This window comes from Psilocybe cubensis, chromosome 4 (genome assembly GCF_017499595.1).
Source record: "Psilocybe cubensis strain MGC-MH-2018 chromosome 4, whole genome shotgun sequence".
Classification (NCBI taxonomy): Eukaryota; Fungi; Basidiomycota; class Agaricomycetes; order Agaricales; family Agrocybaceae; genus Psilocybe; species Psilocybe cubensis.
In genome coordinates, this window is record NC_063002.1 from 1,296,969 (window position 1) to 1,313,831 (window position 16,863).

The 16,863-nt window shown below is 44.1% G+C and overlaps 5 protein-coding genes across 5 annotated transcripts; 1 reads left to right on the forward strand and 4 right to left on the reverse strand.

Moving 5' to 3' along the window:
* Nucleotides 1-41: 41 nt before the first annotated feature.
* Nucleotides 42-885, forward strand: JR316_0004529 (2-hydroxy-palmitic acid dioxygenase mpo1; the record flags this gene model as incomplete). Its single annotated transcript, XM_047890293.1, has 5 exons — nt 42-77; nt 136-212; nt 265-421; nt 501-675; nt 734-885. 5 exons carry the CDS (start codon nt 42-44, stop codon nt 883-885), a joined length of 597 nt encoding a protein of 198 aa, XP_047750054.1.
* Nucleotides 886-1,080: 195 nt separating this feature from the next.
* On the reverse strand, nt 1,081-2,515 carry JR316_0004530 (putative oxidoreductase YxbG; the record flags this gene model as incomplete). The annotated part of the gene is made up of 10 exons (XM_047890294.1): nt 1,081-1,173; nt 1,230-1,258; nt 1,323-1,433; nt 1,494-1,510; nt 1,570-1,646; nt 1,704-1,717; nt 1,781-2,005; nt 2,063-2,358; nt 2,416-2,441; nt 2,492-2,515. The coding sequence occupies 10 exons, from the start codon at nt 2,513-2,515 to the stop codon at nt 1,081-1,083; spliced, it is 912 nt and encodes a 303-aa protein (XP_047750055.1).
* A 395-nt stretch (nt 2,516-2,910) lies between these two features.
* JR316_0004531 (uncharacterized protein) lies at nt 2,911-4,492 on the reverse strand (the record flags this gene model as incomplete). Its single annotated transcript, XM_047890295.1, has 2 exons — nt 2,911-3,517; nt 3,573-4,492. 2 exons carry the CDS (start codon nt 4,490-4,492, stop codon nt 2,911-2,913), a joined length of 1,527 nt encoding a protein of 508 aa, XP_047750056.1.
* Nucleotides 4,493-10,216: 5,724 nt separating this feature from the next.
* Nucleotides 10,217-10,679, reverse strand: JR316_0004532 (uncharacterized protein; the record flags this gene model as incomplete). The annotated part of the gene is made up of 2 exons (XM_047890296.1): nt 10,217-10,567; nt 10,662-10,679. 2 exons carry the CDS (start codon nt 10,677-10,679, stop codon nt 10,217-10,219), a joined length of 369 nt encoding a protein of 122 aa, XP_047750057.1.
* Nucleotides 10,680-11,804: 1,125 nt separating this feature from the next.
* Nucleotides 11,805-12,925, reverse strand: JR316_0004533 (Extracellular metalloprotease; the record flags this gene model as incomplete). Its single annotated transcript, XM_047890297.1, has 6 exons — nt 11,805-11,905; nt 11,961-12,182; nt 12,248-12,333; nt 12,398-12,598; nt 12,652-12,810; nt 12,867-12,925. 6 exons carry the CDS (start codon nt 12,923-12,925, stop codon nt 11,805-11,807), a joined length of 828 nt encoding a protein of 275 aa, XP_047750058.1.
* Nucleotides 12,926-16,863: the final 3,938 nt, after the last annotated feature.

The window sequence follows — 16,863 nt, forward strand, 5'->3', positions numbered from 1 at the left end:
TCCTCGTCCCTGCTTTTTGCCTCTAACCCCCATCTTCCCCCATGCCTCTCTCCGATATCATCAACGTCGAGAAACAAGTCTGTCGCCTCACTTTTTCTATGTTCTCCGTCTTCTGACATGGTGTCTCCCCTGCAGTTGGCATTCTATGGCGCATACCATTCAAATAAAATAAATGTCCTCATCCATGTCGTATGCGTTCCATTAATTGTCTGGTCTGTGCTGGCAACCTACACTTGCATCTTTATTTTGCTTATCTGTCTTTAGGTCCTTTCAGGCTTTGGTAGCTCCGTTGCCCGTTCCCTCTTTCTTTCCTGCCTACCACCACGTTGTCAATAACTACATGGTTTTCGACGTGAACTATGCCACTGTCATGGGCGTCGTTTATTTGGCCTACTACTTCATGCTTGAACCTATTGCCGCTGTGAGTCTGGTTTGCCCCCTCTTGGTCTAGTATTGTCTGGAATGGTCTCTCACTATGCCCTAAATTTACACACCTCCAGTTGCTCTACACGCCCATGATGACCGTGACTGTCCTGACGGCTACAGCATTTTCCCAGAGGCCGGGATTTACCTCACAGGCCATCGCTGTTCATGCTTTCTCTTGGATTGCTCAATTTGCAGGCCATGGATTTGCCGAAGGGCGAGCCCCGGCCTTACTGGACAATTTGCTCGGTGGTGAGTTCTTTTCAACAGCGACCTGGTCGATTATTGTTCATATTTCTTTGTTGTATAGCCGTTGTGCTTGCTCCCTTTTTTGTGCATCTTGAAGTTCTCTTTCATCTTGGTTACCGCCCAACGATGCAGAAGCGCATTAACAATGCCATCGGTGTCGAGATAACCAAGATTCGCAAGGCAGACGGTGAGAAACGTCGCAAAACCCAGTGATCAGCGGTAGCAATCACACTAGTATCTCAAATAATACATGTTAACGGATTCCATTTTATTTCTTGTATATCTTTAATGTAGTATCATTTGTCTGAATGTAATACTTGTTCTAACTTGGTCAACGGCTTGCGGCTCCAGATATCACTTTTTTCTGGAATCCTGTCTAGTGTCCTTTTCGGTCAGGGCAAAGCCGGGTTAAATCAAACTTGCAGGAGGGCTGAGAACGGGTTCTCCAACGGGAGTGACGTAGGCCGAAGAAAGTCCACCATCGACAGTAAAATCGGCGCCCTACAAGAGAACAAGACATCAATAGCAACACCAGGAATTTAACTTTAATTTCCTACCGTCACGTAGCTACTTTCGTCACTGGCCACTAAATCACCAAAGAGAATCATCAGGAACGGTGGCCAACAAGTTCGAATTTACTCAATACACACAGAAAAGAGCTGCTTTTGCGAGCTCAACTGCTTCGCCGAAGCGACCCATAGGAAGATGCACCAAGCGGCGTTGTCGTTTCTCTTCGGTGTTGAGGAAATCCATCAACAAAGCTATCCAAGAACAATTAGATGGCAACGAATGGTTTAAGGGCATAGTATTATAAGCCTTACGTGTCTTAAGGGGGCCGCTGTTAAAGTGTGAGTAAGCGACACGATAATAAAAGCTTTCGTTTAAGAATACACCTACGGGCAAAGAGAGTTGATTCGGATGCCTTCTCTAGCATGAACTATGGCCAGTTCGCGCGTCATAGCAAGGACGCCACCCTGTTGTGAGCGTTAATGGACTACTTTGGAATAAAAGATGGAAACAGGTGCTCTCACCTTGGAAGCAGTATCTATAAAACACAAGTTTATATCAGCATGTCCTAGGGGTTAAGACGTTTGAGAAACAAGATTACATGCCAGTTGGGGCGTAGCCGCTCCCATCAGAGCCACAAAACTGGCAGTATTAATGATGCTCCCGCCGACGTGAAGACCTTTCGATTCATCCGTTGGGTTCTCTCGCATGGCGGTAATGGCATATTTACATCCCCACCAAACGCCTTTGAGATTTATTTGCATAGTCAAATCCCAAATGCGCTCTTCCGTATTCAGGGCATTATCGTCCTCGGGGTGCATAATGCCTTATCGTTGACGTATGGTTATTTTCGCGTTAGGTACATTCAAACTGTATAACGGACCGGCATTATTGAACTGGGATGGAAAGTTCGAATCAACGAAAAGAGAAATACACAGAAGGTGTAGAATTTTCTTCACCATGACATCCAGCCTGCCAAATTCCTTCACGGCTTTCTCAACAGCAGCCTTTACGTCTACTTCCTTTCCAACATCTGCCTTGGTTGCAAGGGCCTTGACGTTTGGATAACGTTCAGCAATGATGGCAGCACCCTTTTGAGCATTGTTCAAGTTTATATCCACGAGTAAAACGTTAGCGCCTTCCGAGGCGAACAGAATGGACGATTCTAAGCCGATACCCCTGTATTGAAAGCACGGTCGGGATCAGTCCAGTAATTATCTCGCATACTGTACTAACGATCCGGCACCAGTCACGAGAGCAACCTGGAGTTAATTGAGGAGTTGTGACAAACGGTCAGGAATGAGCGGGATACCTTGTTCTGGAGACGTCCTGGCATTTTCCTGGTGCAGAGTACCACAAAGAGCAAAGAATTGTGGTAGTATTGATAACGATATGCAATCTTGGTTCCATCGCGACATCGGCCTTAAATAGACCATAGCAGATCGCGTTACTCAAAGGCACGTGTGGGGAATACTTCAGCCTTTACTACGTCACACAGTCACCACTAAAAAATAAGCTTTCGATAGACGTTCAAGTTGCAACAAAAATTAAAAATAAATGAATGTAACATATGGTATCGAGGTCATTATCCAGTAAAAATACATGAATTGATGTTGGATTCCATGTGGCGTTTATTATAAGTCGAGAAAGAATCGTCGGAAGACGCGAATCAGTGGATCGTCAGAGAACGAGGATCCACACAGACTCATGAATGTAACCCAAGAAGAACGATTATCGTAGGGACATTGGAAAATCCGGGGGATAACTGTCCTGAGTGTTTCCAAAGAATGCCAGAAGATCAACTGGCGATGATTGGAGCGAGTTTTCTTGACTCGCATCGACTGGTTGCGTTACGGAATCCGCAAGACGGTACCCGTCATTGAAATCTTCCCCTTGGGATGCTTCATATCCAGAGTCTTGAGATAGAGGTATTGGTTTGTGCTTGATAGGGCAGAGAATCTGACTGTCGTGTGAGGGATGGTCGCATTTAACTGATGATGTCGTATATAGCTTAGGAATGAAGGAAAGATGATGTCGAACAGGCTCTTCACATTGAGAGCTTGATTCCGTGATGGTTTTATTGACGTATTCCCTAGTAGATTTCGACCTATCTCGAAGTTGTTTCACGAATGCTTCATATTGAGAGTCTGATTCTGTACCAGAAACTTCCGCACCTCCCTGGCGAAATTGTAGCGTATGGCTCTCCTGCTCAATACAAAGTGACGAGTTTTCGGACTTAAAATTTTGGTCAAGCACTCCGTATTGTATCGGGACTGGGAATAATTCATCCGAAAGGGACCTGTTAATCCTGCCTGCAGACTTTTTTAGAAAAAGTGCACTTAATCTTGCTCTATCAGATGAGTTTGGGGACAGATAATATTGGAAGAACATACTGAGACAAGGGCTTCGTACGTTCCAATGTAAAGTCATTCTGATTGCATGTCATGTCCGGTATACTGAGTTCTATTTCTTGACTCTGAGAGCTAGGTATGCATTCATAAGAAGCAGAATCTTTTGCATGACCATGGCCATCCTTTGATGTGTCAACTAGATTTTCTCCGCGTTCTTCTGAGACAGAAAGGGGGGGTTGACTTTGAGAAGATTCGACTAGAAAATCAACATCGTCTGCTGGGGTAAATGAATGCTCCTCTCTTTCTTGTGGTGCAGGGTTTTCCTTGGAGGGAGAGTTGGCGATTTTTATTGCCAATGGTTGTGTTTGGGATGAGGGCACTTCCTCGTTTAATGGGTCTAGAATAGAAAGGGAGAATGTAGACTGGTCGATTGTTCGTTTGCACTCGGTTTCTTGAGTATATAGGAAGTTTCGACTGCAAGGATCCAAAGTTTGACGTGGCATAGTGGTTGGTGAAGAATAGAGTGTAGAACGGCTTCTTGTTGATTTCTTAGAGCCATTGATACATGATAATTCCGGCCTATCCGAGGGAAGAGAAGTCAACCTATATTGCTGTGAAGATCCCTCGTTTGTCAGTGGAGGAGTTCGGAGCTGTATGTGGCTGCTCTCAACCCCCTTCGTTCGCTTTCGTAATATCTTAGGAGTTATATGGCCTGGCGTCTGTGAGCCTGACGCGGTATCGTCGTCACTAGCTGCTTTCGATGAGCCAAAGAAAGTAAGGATGGTTGGTTTTGTTCGAGAAACAGAAGTCTTGTGCTCGCGCATCATATCTTTATTATGTCCCGATGTTTCAATTTTTCGCTTCTTTAGAGGCGGTTTGCTGCTGATGTTGCCAGAGTCACCATTCGCTTTCGGTTTCTTTTCCATGTAAAGCGTTATTGGGGCTTCTCCTAGAAGCGGCATATTTCTACAAATTTAGGTAAGATGGATTAACCACCTCATGACATAAGGATAGAAGCGCTTACCTTCAATAATCTTTGAAGTATTTTAAAGAGATTAGATTTTGAGTTGATGCGTTGAAGTCAAAGTCAAAAGTCAATTACTACTTAACTGCCACCGAACGTGCGATAATGTGTTGTCACGTGACCGTGTTATTTGCTTCCGGATCCCACAGCGACAAGGTCGACATCCTTCCAAGTGCTAAAAATGATCAGGGCTATCTCTCTGCGTCTCCACTCCATTGTTATCGCAGCGATATGGATAATGTAGCCGATTCTAGAACGGTGGATATCTGCGCTATGTATACTCTTTTGACATCGCTAGTTCTTCCAGGAACTGTATGTCGGCTATCCCATCCAGATGCAGGTTGAACCTGAAGACAGAACCGTGATTTCCCAACCGGTGACGGTGCGCACTGCGAGACTCGGCACTGCAAGATACTTTCTGCATGTGTGTTTTCGGCTTCAAGATCTTTTTCCGCTCTGCTTTATATCACTCCGACGCCTTGTTGACGCTCTAGCTCAATTTATTGAACATACCTTCGGGGAAATGTTTTGAAGCGTACGGTATATTCCCCATCTGTCAATGGGTCGATGGTTATTATCTCGATGATAGAGTCTAGTCCCACGAGCCGCAACCTTTATCGAGGATATTCTCATCCTTCAGGATATGCTGCTTCTTTCTCAGCCTCCTCTGTACTGCTCCTTATATTCCCTGAGTTTGACGGACATCTTTTATACTTCCAATACACCATATCAATATGGATCATTCAATTCCTTCTGCCTCTGTGGATAGTGTCGGAAAAGGGGACACAGGACGCATTCTCGTCATTGGTATGGGAATGGTAAGGTCTCAGAGTTCTGATATCTTTCGTTATTTTTTTTATTAATATTCAATAGACAGCTTTAGCATTTTTGGAGAACCTGTTTGCATATGAAAATGACTCTGGATTCAAAGAGACCACGTACTGGCAAGTTACTGTAGTCGGAGAAGAACCATGGTATCCATACAACCGGGTCGGTTTGGTAAGTGAGCTAGTATCACCGAGGAACTTTTGATCACTAATTATCAAACCTTCCAAAGACACAATACTTTGCCCATCGAACTGTCGCAGACCTTTACCTACAGCACCCTTCCTGGTATTCATCTCATAAAAAGAACCGTCTAATTCATATCACAAACGACCCGGTCATCCATCTCGATATTACTAAGCAACAGGCATCAACCAGAAATGTTAGCCAATCGTCATTGTTTCAACCATCGTCTGACCATATTATAGGGTATCCATATCCAATATGATATATGCATTTTTGCCACTGGGTCGCATGCAGCTATACCACCATACCTATCGACAACCGCATTGCAAAATACACAAGGAATTTACGTTTACCGCACCATTGAAGACCTGGAACGAATGATAGTTTTTGCAGAGTCGACGTCGATTAGAAATGCTGCAGTAATAGGCGGAGGTCTGCTGGGGTTGGAAGCTGCCAAGGCCCTCTTGGACTTGGATTCCGTTTCTCGCGTTACACTCATCGAGCGAAACAAATGGGTATATCGTGGTTTCCTTTTGTGTACAGTATTACTAACACTAAATAAGGTTTTAAGCCGTCAACTGGACGAAAAAGGCGGAAACTTGGTCTTAGCTCAAGTGCAATCTTTGGGTATCGAAGTCTTACTCGAAACGCAGGTTCAATGTATTCTCACTACCAAGGTTGACGGAAATCTAGTGGCCAGCGGTCTAGGTTTCAAAGACGGCTCACAAAAATCTTTCGATATGATTGTATTCGCTATTGGCATCACCCCGCGAGGAGAGCTTGCCCAGCAGGCCGGTATTGCGACAGATGTTAGAGGGGGGATCATCGTCAAAGATGATTTACGGACTTCCTCGCCCAATGTATACGCTATCGGAGAATGTGCTTCTTGGAAAGAAGAGTCCTATGGATTTATAGCTCCCTGTATTGATATGGCCGATATATTGGCGTATAATTTGACTCGAGGTCCTGGCCATGAAATGAAGGCCATGACACCTCCTGACAGAAGTACAAAGCTCAAACTCATGGGAGTAAACGTGGCCTCATTTGGCGACTACTTCGCTGACCAAAAGCCCTTGGAAACGGTGGATATTCCGGGCCACAGAAAACATGGCAAAAACGCTACCTCTGTCGCTCCTCTTCGGTCACTCACATATCATGATCCATTTGGCCCAGTTTACAAAAAATATATCTTCACGGGAGATGGAAAATATCTTTTGGGTGGAATGATGGTCGGAGACGTTAATGATTACACTAAGCTAATTTCTATCATAAGGAAGAGGGTAATGTGTTGTTTGGCAGTTATATTTAAATCTTTTTTACTTATCATACCTGGATGCAGCAACCATTGGAATATCCCCCTAGTCAATTGATTTTGGGTATTCCCAGGCAAGAAGGCGAATCCGACGGCGACGACCTGGACGACAATGCACAAATCTGCTCCTGCTATAATGTATCTAAGGCCACAATAGCTAAAGCTATTGCCACGGGATGCAAATCATTCGGCGAGATGAAAGCAAAGACTAAAGTTAGCAGCGGATGCGGCGGATGTGCACCACTTGCAACTTCGATATTCAACTCTGAAATGAAGAAAGCTGGTCATGTTATAATGAACCATATATGCCACCATTTCAGAAAGAGCCGTCAAGATTTGTTCATGATCGTCAAAGTCAAAAAATTGACAACATTCAGCGAAGTCATGCGCGAGGCTGGGGAGCAAATGAGCTCTCTAGGGTGCGAAATTTGCAAACCGGCAGTGGCCAGCATCTTATCTTCCTTGCATAATGAATTTATTCTCAATCCCGTTCATCGCCAAAATCAAGATACCAACGACAAGTACCTTGCAAATATTCAACGCAATGGCACATACTCGGTTATACCGCGAGTACCCGCAGGCGAAATAGTTAGCTCTTTCTTACTTTTTCTAATTTGTTTTGTTTATGAATATATTTACTGCCAGACCCCAGCAAAACTTGCAGCTATCGCTACTGTTGCTGAAAAATACGATCTTTACACTAAAATAACAGGAGCGTGAGTAACAGTAAAATACGGGCTCATATGCTGGAATTAACAACAACTAGGCAACGAATCGACCTGTTAGGAGCGAAGAAGCAAGATTTGCCTGAAATTTGGGAAGAATTGGGTTCCGCAGGCTTTGAGAGTGGCCATGCATACGGAAAGGCGTTAAGGACAGTTAAAAGCTGTGTTGGGACAAGCTGGTGTCGATTCGGGGTGGGTGATTCGGTTGGGCTAGCTATCGAACTTGAAGAACGATACAAAGGCATACGGTCACCTCACAAGCTCAAAGGAGGCGTGAGTGGATGTGTACGCGAATGTGCCGAGGCGCAAAGCAAAGGTTTGTCGGTTTCATATTTTCAAATTCTTCTCTCATGCTATTCATTAGATTTTGGAGTTATTGCCACTAGTACGGGATGGAATGTATACATTGGCGGCAATGGCGGCGCCAAACCTCGACACGCTGAACTGATCGCTGTTGATGTCTCAAAAGAGAAGGCAAGTTTATAAACTTATCCACAAATATACTTGACATGAGCCATTAAAACTTGAGCATTATAGGCAGTCAAGATTATCGATAGATTCTTGATGCTCTACATCCAATCCGCGGATCGACTGCAGCGAACTGCAAGATGGGTTGAGACATTAGGTGAAGGGGGTAAAAGTGGGTTGGAGTACCTCAAGCGAGTTATCATAGATGATTCACTGGGTATATGCAACAACTTGGATCAGGCCATGGAGGAACTAGTCGGGACCTATTTTGATGAATGGGCTGAAGTAGTACGAAGTCCAGAAAAAAGGGCTCTTTTTTGTCAGGTAAGCATCATATCGTTCGTTCGAATGAAGCTGAATCTAAAATCACCCTTCTAGTTTTCAAATACAGAAGCGATCAAACAAGGGGCGGAGTTGATTGAAGAAAGAGGTCAACGTCGCCCTCCTGACTGGCCTGAGGAAGCAACCTCATTGAAGTTCGAAACAAGTGATATTGTGAATGGCCATTGGAAATGGCGAAAGGTCGCAAAATTCGGAGATTTGAGACCAACAGAGGATGCCTCTACATCCATGGTTGTGAACTATTCCGACACAGAGATAGCCATCTTTAGGCTTGCCAACGGAGAGATGTATGCAACACAGCAAATGTGTCCTCATCGAAGGGCCTTTGTTTTATCGGATGGTTTAGTTGGCGAAAGTCAAGACGGCAAACCATATGTTTCGTGCCCCTTGCATAAGTGGGTGAAAAAAAAATCTTGATCGTATAAATATTGAGATTATCATTTCAGAAAAAACTTTACTCTAAAGGACGGCCAATGCTTGACTGACGACAAATACAAAATTATGACCTTCGAGGTATGGGTTGACTTACATCCTGCGAGCTACATCTAATGCGATATTGCGTGTAGGTTAAAGTCGAGGGCGAACATATTTACATTAAGCTTCCAGAGCCACCTGCGATTGATTCTGTGCTTGGAACTGCAACGTGGATGCACAGAGGAACGAAAGAGGACTCAGACTACTATGTCCCTAGCCGGGTTGAAATTGTAGCACCGTCTGAGGAAGTAGAGAAGATTGCGGAGCCAAGGGCGGCCAGTTCGACAAGTGTTTCTTGTATGGCATTAAACAAAGAGTTGGATTGGTAGTAACCAGAAGTAGCCAGAAATCAGATCAATTGGATATTCATGGGGCGGAGTTGACACGCTCTACATATTCAAACTCAGTCGACGCGTTCATATACAAAGTTCATGAATGGGGTTCTTAAAGCCACATCAAACCAGCCAAAGCTTCATGGAAAACGATAACCCTCAACTCAAGAAAAGAAAAATGTCTCCCGCAGTAGAAGATAACGCGTCAGAAGCCCCCCTTGCCCCTGTCGCAAACCTTTTAATTAAGCGCCTCTCTGAGAAGGCCAGGTTGCCCACTCGCGGCTCACCCTTGGCTGCTGGCTATGATCTATACAGGTATACAACACTGCTGCAACCTTCATTATTTTGCTGACATTTTTCCTTCTTAATAGCGCGGAAAGGAAAGTTATCCCTGCACACGGGAAAGCTCTCGTCGATACTCAAATATCAATTGCTGTTCCCGCTGGCACATATGGACGCGTTGCTCCTCGAAGCGGATTGGGTAGAGCCATCCCCCACCTTTCTCGTTCTTGCGCTAAATAAAATTCAGCTTCCAAATTCATGATTGATACAGGAGCAGGTGTCATCGATGCAGATTACAGAGGTGTTGTCTTTGTTCTTTTGTTCAATCTCTCGGATAAGGATTTCCAAGGTATGTGTTACCGCAAAAGGCGTAGGTTTTCGTGTAAATCGTTATTTGGCAGTCGAAGAAGGAGACAGGATTGCCCAACTGATTATTGAACGCATCTATACTCCCGATGTACTAGAAGTCGATGTGAGTCTGTCTACCCTCTTTTGTATTTTGGACCTATATTCACAACGAGTATTCATAATAGGATTTGGATCAAACTATTCGCGGTGCTGGCGGTTTCGGATCCACTGGCGGCCACACATTGCTGAATGCAGCGCCCAGTGCCCCTTGAAGTGGTGTATAATCTAGAAGAATGTTAGAAAATGAATAATTCATGTAACGATGTGAAATCGACCTAGTAAATTGTGGGCTCAAAAATCAACCTGGTTTATCTTGCCCTCTCCGAGTCCACGACGTAGAACTGGTCCTTAGTCTGGGAAGCGTGCTTTAACAACTGTTGACCAACTTCACCCAGTTGCGATGGATCAATTGGGGCGATATTTCTATCTGCGTCTTCCTTCTCTCCACGTCCAGATACAGATACAGAAGATGTGTCAACCAATCTCACTGCTTCCACAAGTCTGACCATTTCCTCCAAATCTGATTTAACTGCCTCGAATTGTGGCGTGCCTTCTTGGGGTGGTATAAGCGCAGACAAGTCGTAAAGCCGAGTAATAGTTGTCGAGGAAAGCCTGGGAGAAGGATAAGACGAAAGTAGATCATTCACGGACCATGTTGGCTGCAGTGGTATACCACATGAATCAGTGTCATGTAGGGTAGGCTTGGACGAATTTCTTCTGATAAAACTCCTGGTTTGAACGAGTAAGGAATACGGTGGTCGGCGCAAACATCGTTGCATTGGATGCAGTGCCATAGGCTTAGCTAAGCTCGAATTTCCGCAAACAAATAATTTCTTTTCGGATGCTTTCCAATTCGTAACCTTTACAGTATCGCGGCTACTATTAACACAAACTTAATACTCAACCTTTTTTCCCCTTTACCGTCTCACCTACAATGTCAGCAACGATATCCCAGACGATTACACGCCGCCTGCCTCTCAAAAGTGTTGCCCTCCCTCCCACTCTCAAGCCAGGCAAAGGAAACTTGTATGAAGTGCTATCGCGGACCCCAACAGGCGGAGTTGGTACAGAGGTGTATCAAACACGATGGAGTGCAAAGAATATTCTGGGCTGCTACTGGCTAGTGACGCGTTCGGTGTTCAAAGATGAAGGAAAGCATGGTCGCGCGTGGGGTCGTTTATACTGGAAAGGTGTGCGCAATTCATGTCCAGCGCAAACGGCTGAATAAACTTTGATTGGTTTCAAGGTGTCTGTGTGAGCCCTCGCGAAGAAAGAATTCGTGGCGCTTTGAAATATACATGGAGAGAGGGACGCTCGGGGTCATCTCTTCTGGGGTCGACCCAATCTAGCTCTCCGGAACCTTCACAAAATGTATGTACAAACTAATTTTTGACATTTTTCGGAGAAGTTCATTAATTTGCACCAGTAATATCGTACACTTTCTAATACCTTTCTCTTCCCCGGGGCCCGTGTAATGGATTGAATTTCCACATATAATATTGCTCTTCTCCGATGCAAATCCTCAAAGCGAAAACCCTCAACAATCAACTGAAAATACAATATCACCATCATTTTGTGGGCCTAAACATTACCTGGTCCTTGAACACAATTTTAATCCTTGAACCAGCGTTGTAGAGCTCCTGAAGCCAGAGTGGGATTTCGAACGACGATGAGCAGTCAAATAATTTAACCTCTTCACGTGGGCAATGTACTAGTGTTATAAGAGTAGGATGCTATGACTTCGAGCAAATAAGCTTGATCTTTGAGACGTTTCGTATCTTTTCATTAAGTTGTACTGATGATAAATATTATACAGGAGACAAAGCGGATGTACTATATTCAACACACATCTGCCCTTTCAGGTCGAACCTCCTGCTGTGTATGTATGCAAGTTCTTTAGATACCCCTGTAGGTAGCAAGTTGAGAGTTCATGCGGGTGGTTTGTCCAGGGGTGAACTCAGTCATGCAGCTATCGTAACTGTAGTCCATGTAGTTGTCTGTTGGAGAAAATAAGAAACTGTATATGAAATGGTTCCTACAAGTTGGACTTACGGATGGGGTCGACACCAGCGGAAGAGCAGGTATCACGGCCAATGGGGCACCCAGAAGCAGCGGAAGCCTCGGCAGGGGTGTCGGAGACGGAGTCACCAGTTCCAGAGCATCCGCCTTGGAAAGTGTGGTAGAGACCGACCCAGTGGCCGACTTCGTGCGTGAGCGTCTGGCCGAGATTGTAGTTGGTAGTGGTTCCTCCAGGGAGGGAAGAGTAGAGGAGGACTGATCGTCAAAATATTAGTTGGAGTGACTCGAAACATATTTAAACATCGAGTAAGAACACTAACCAACGCCATCATCCTTGTTGGAGCTGGAGAAGCTAGAGGGGAAGGTAGCATAGCCGAGCAATCCGCTAGTGGAGCTGGACTTGAATCTGGAGAGGAAGGAATGTTATTACCTGCTGAGGTAGTTGCTCAATTGAAATAATAAAAACTTACCCAACAGAGTAAACGTTCAAGGTGGCCTTGGTACCTTGACGAAGAGCGTTCTTCATGGCGGTTTGGTAAGAGTTTGAAGGGCCAGCATTGTTAAACCAGTTGGAGTTGGTTGTCCTGGTGATGTTCTTGAGAACGAAGCTACGTCCGGTGGAAGCATAATCTTCGTTGAGAACATCAATCTGAGCCTTGATCTGGGAGTCACTGCAAGAAATAATTAGTACGGTTATGCTACCTTGAAATAGTGCTTGACATACGGAACATTCCCAGCTGAGAGGGAGGTGCCGGAAGAAACGACGTGGAAGTAGACTTCGATAGGGGGGTAAACAGCATTGGCCTTGACAGCAACTGCGTTGGCCTTGAAGTGAGCTTCCTGAATCTTGACCTGGGCATCAGAGATGACGGTTCCACAGTTCCTGTAATCAATTCTCAGTAAGCTATCACTTAAATATAAGAAATATTAGACACATACCTAGCGACAACAGTCGAGGCGGCGAAAAGGAGCCCGATAGTAATATTGCGGAGTTGCATCGTGAACTGGCTGAGGTCTCGAGAAGAAAACAAGGAAAGCTGGCACACTAGGCGATGCTGGCCTTCCCCCTCACTTTTTTGCCGTCTTATATGGTCCACAAGAATTACACCATTCAACCAGAAAATATGGGTGCATATCTGTAAATTACTTTCGAACGCATGGTCATGTTCGATAGCAAACCTCAGCGCATGTTGTCGAATCAAGATACCTCCAAAATTTAGTGGTGTTGTGACCACTTAAAGAGATCGGCTACAACATTGTGTGGGTCGACTACGACAAGAAGGGGCCAAGACTGAAGAGAGTACCAAGAATTTCAATTTGAGGGAGTCACCACAAAGGCGCTGTCCCCAGATAGCTTGCCGTCAGATGGGTGTGTCGTTTACTGAAGCAGAAACGCGCGGGCGTTGAATCGTAATAGTCACCGGAATTAATGGACATCGTATCCCGCACAAGAATCAAAGATAACGCCATGGCAAACCATCGTGAATAAGGCTCGGAACCAGTTGATAATCAGGGATTGCTTGTGGAGGACGCGCGCCTACATGACTGGACGGAATGTAAAAACCTCTATTGCAGAGAAGGTTGATGGGAAGACGGGTTGTGGAACTGTGCATTAATGAATGAGCTATATTGGCGAGCAAGAGATCTGGGGTAGGTACGACTGTGCAGGACTCGACGAGTGTCGTCGGACCCTGATCTGTTGAAGTTGGGGCTCGGACGTTATGTATACATCATCGATGCAATCCGACACAAGAGGGCTTCCGACAGCTTAAATTGGGGCATCCAATTGGCTTCCAAGTTAGGGCAGGGTTTGATACCTCCCGGCCGGTCCGTGTGATAGTGGTATAGGTCTGGCGCTCTCAACCGGTGTGTTACTTGTGTTTTAAACAGGTGTTATACCACGTCACGTGACTGTCGGACTTTTTACATATGACTGGTAAAACGACTACTAATTCTCATTTTTTAGGCTGTTTATGGCTTTACCAACAATTTCTCCAATATATAAACAATAAATACAATACATATGTCACTTTCTCAAAGGCGCACAGTACCTTGGGCAGTTTGTGCGCCGTTTTCAGTCACATCAGGGTACGAGGTAGGGGTGTCACATGAATGTGACCCGCGAGTCACAAAGGTCGAATTTCGACAATGTTTGCAGTCTGCACGCCGGGGCATGAGCTGCTAAGGTATGAAAGGTGCGCGGTTCAATAGTGTATGGTACTTGGTATGATTTCGTGTAAAAAATTGATGTCACAGCAAAATGAGTATAAAGTAATATCTACCTGTATGATTAAACAAAGTTATCTATGTTCCATTCACCCGGTTTGCCTTGAGCAAAGTTTGAATCATCATCGTGAGTTGTCCTTTCAAAAAATAATTTGGAGCCCGGTCCATTTGTGTCAACATTGGTGATGAGCAAAACCAGGTTTTTATCATCAAGTTGCACAAAGGAAGAAATGTCAAACCGGTCAGATGTGCGAGTGAGTTGGATGGCACCTTCAGAAGTAGAGTTGGAGATGTGCAAAGCAGAATCCATGCGGTTGACTTCGTCCAAATCATATGGATCGGGATTATTGAACCATAGATGTTCCAAAGCCGCAGAATTGAGTTGGGGGTCAACATTGTCCTTGTTGACAAGGTCCATTAGCGTTGGAGCGGAGAATGTAGAGGGAGCTGAATTCATAGGAGATTCGGATATTGTGGAAAGATGAACACGAGCGCTATGCTTGAATCCCTTTTCACTGAATCCATTGACATAGTAGTCGTAAAGCTTCGCTGAGCTAATAAGATGCTCTGGAGTAATAGAGCTGCGACGTGCAGCATTGAACCAGCCAAGACGAGAGGCTGTTCTTTCATCACAAATCTCTGAAGGAGAGATGGAAAATATTTTGATTGCAACTCGCTATAAGATAGGTCAGCTAAATGTGGCACAAAAATCGCAAAAATAAAGCTCACTGCAAGCAAATTACTGTTTGAATCTTGTGCAAATTGGTTCCACCATTTAAGAGGTTTTGTATTGCGTGTCAGGGGAGCTTGTTGGAACGGAGTCTGATTATAAGCATAGGCAATTAACTGGCGGATTAGAATGGGGACAACTTCCATTCCTGAATCTTGTGTGCGTAGTTGTTCGCCTTGGAAAATACAGAGAACAGATGTGAGAAGCAGCTTAAAAAGAGTGGGATAATTTTCTTTGGTCAATGCTTGGTCCTTTGAAAGTGGCGGCATGACAAGTTGTATTCCTCCATATTGATGAAATACTGAAGAATAGTTAGATATTAATTGGTACAAATCAGTTAATTAAGGACATACATGGATGAAGATAATATGCAAGAAAATATATGTGGTGAGACGACTCTTTCATCATCTGATTAAACCGATGATTGTAGATGTTGACAACTTCACTTCGAAGATTTCCAACTCCAATAACAGGAGATGCAAGAACTTGCTCCAAGTCGTATGCAATGCAGATCCAGCTATAGAAAACGTCGGCACAGGTAGTATTCTGACCTTCGAGTGTAAGAATTGCCTTTGCTCCAGATGACAAAAGCGAGATAAAGCCATTCATAGAAGCCATAAACAAGTAGTGTTGAGCACCATCTTGAATATATGGTAGAAGCTTCTTTGTCTGACAATAAAACTGTTAGAAATGCTAGTAAAATATGGGCATAAATATGTACCGGTGGAGTATCAAACTTTAGAACGTTAGATTTAATACACTTCTTGATCAAGGGCATGCAAGTGTAGACAGAAACAACTTGCGTATAGCTTGACGAAAACCGTGTGTCAGAATGTGACCTGATTCCTTGTGCCACTCCATCAACTTTGCGCTGAATATCCAGATGGAATGTGCCGTAGTTTGACTTTCCAAAATAGTTTGCAAGTGCAGATGAAATTGACAAAGTCTACATGTATCAAATATTTCAACATCATAAAATTAACAAAAGTATTGTTTACATACGTCTTTAAAAAGCTTCCCGAGATCTTTCATGAAGAGATTCAAATTATGACACGGATCGTAAATGTTAAGAATCCATGGATATTGCTTGTTGATTTTAATTCGAGCTGCTCGAACATTTGATCCACCATCACCTGCTACTGCACTATAACGTTTTATGCCATATAGATTGAGAATCTAAACACAAACTTGAATCAGTATAAGTATAGAAAAAATTGGTTTAAAATTTACCCGTAAAGCAGCATCAACGAGAACTTCACCTGTTACAGAAATTCCATTGAAGACTCTTCCATCCGTAAAGAAAGATCTTCGTTTCGGAGTTGTTGTATGAAAAGTATAGATTTCATCCTTGGACCGTGAACTCCAGCCATCGAGAGATAGTGTAAGATGTGTCTTGCTTTCAATAAACTGTAAAAAGCTTTCACTCCAAGCAGAAACCTCTTGAGCAAGATGTTTCGGAAAGAATGAGGAACGATCCGGAATGGTAAAATTTGGAGCTAAAGCAAAGCAAAAATTGACAAAGAACTCGCTGTCCATTGTTGCCCAGGGAAGTGCACAGCATATAAACATACGAAACATATGCAGCTCAATATTGAGTCGCTGCTGCTCGGTGATCTTTGCCGGATTCATGTACGTAAGAATACTAGACGGTTTGTTGACAGAAATAGACACTGATTTGCCGCTGCTCGTAATCCGATCAGATGAAGAAGAGACATTTTCGAGTTTTTTGGTGTGTGAACGAGAAGCGAGATTCTTCACAACCAGGTTATACCAGTTTGGAAAGTTTGTAGCCAGCTTCTGAAATTTAAAATGAATGATATAATACTTTGAATATGCAAAGACATTACATACAGTACATTCCTGTGCATGATTTCTAATTCGAGTCGTGTCTCTCTGCACAGCCGCTCTATCACATCCAATGCAATAAACAATAGCTTTTGTTTTGACAGACCCCGGAATTGATTGTTCAAACTGCAGAGT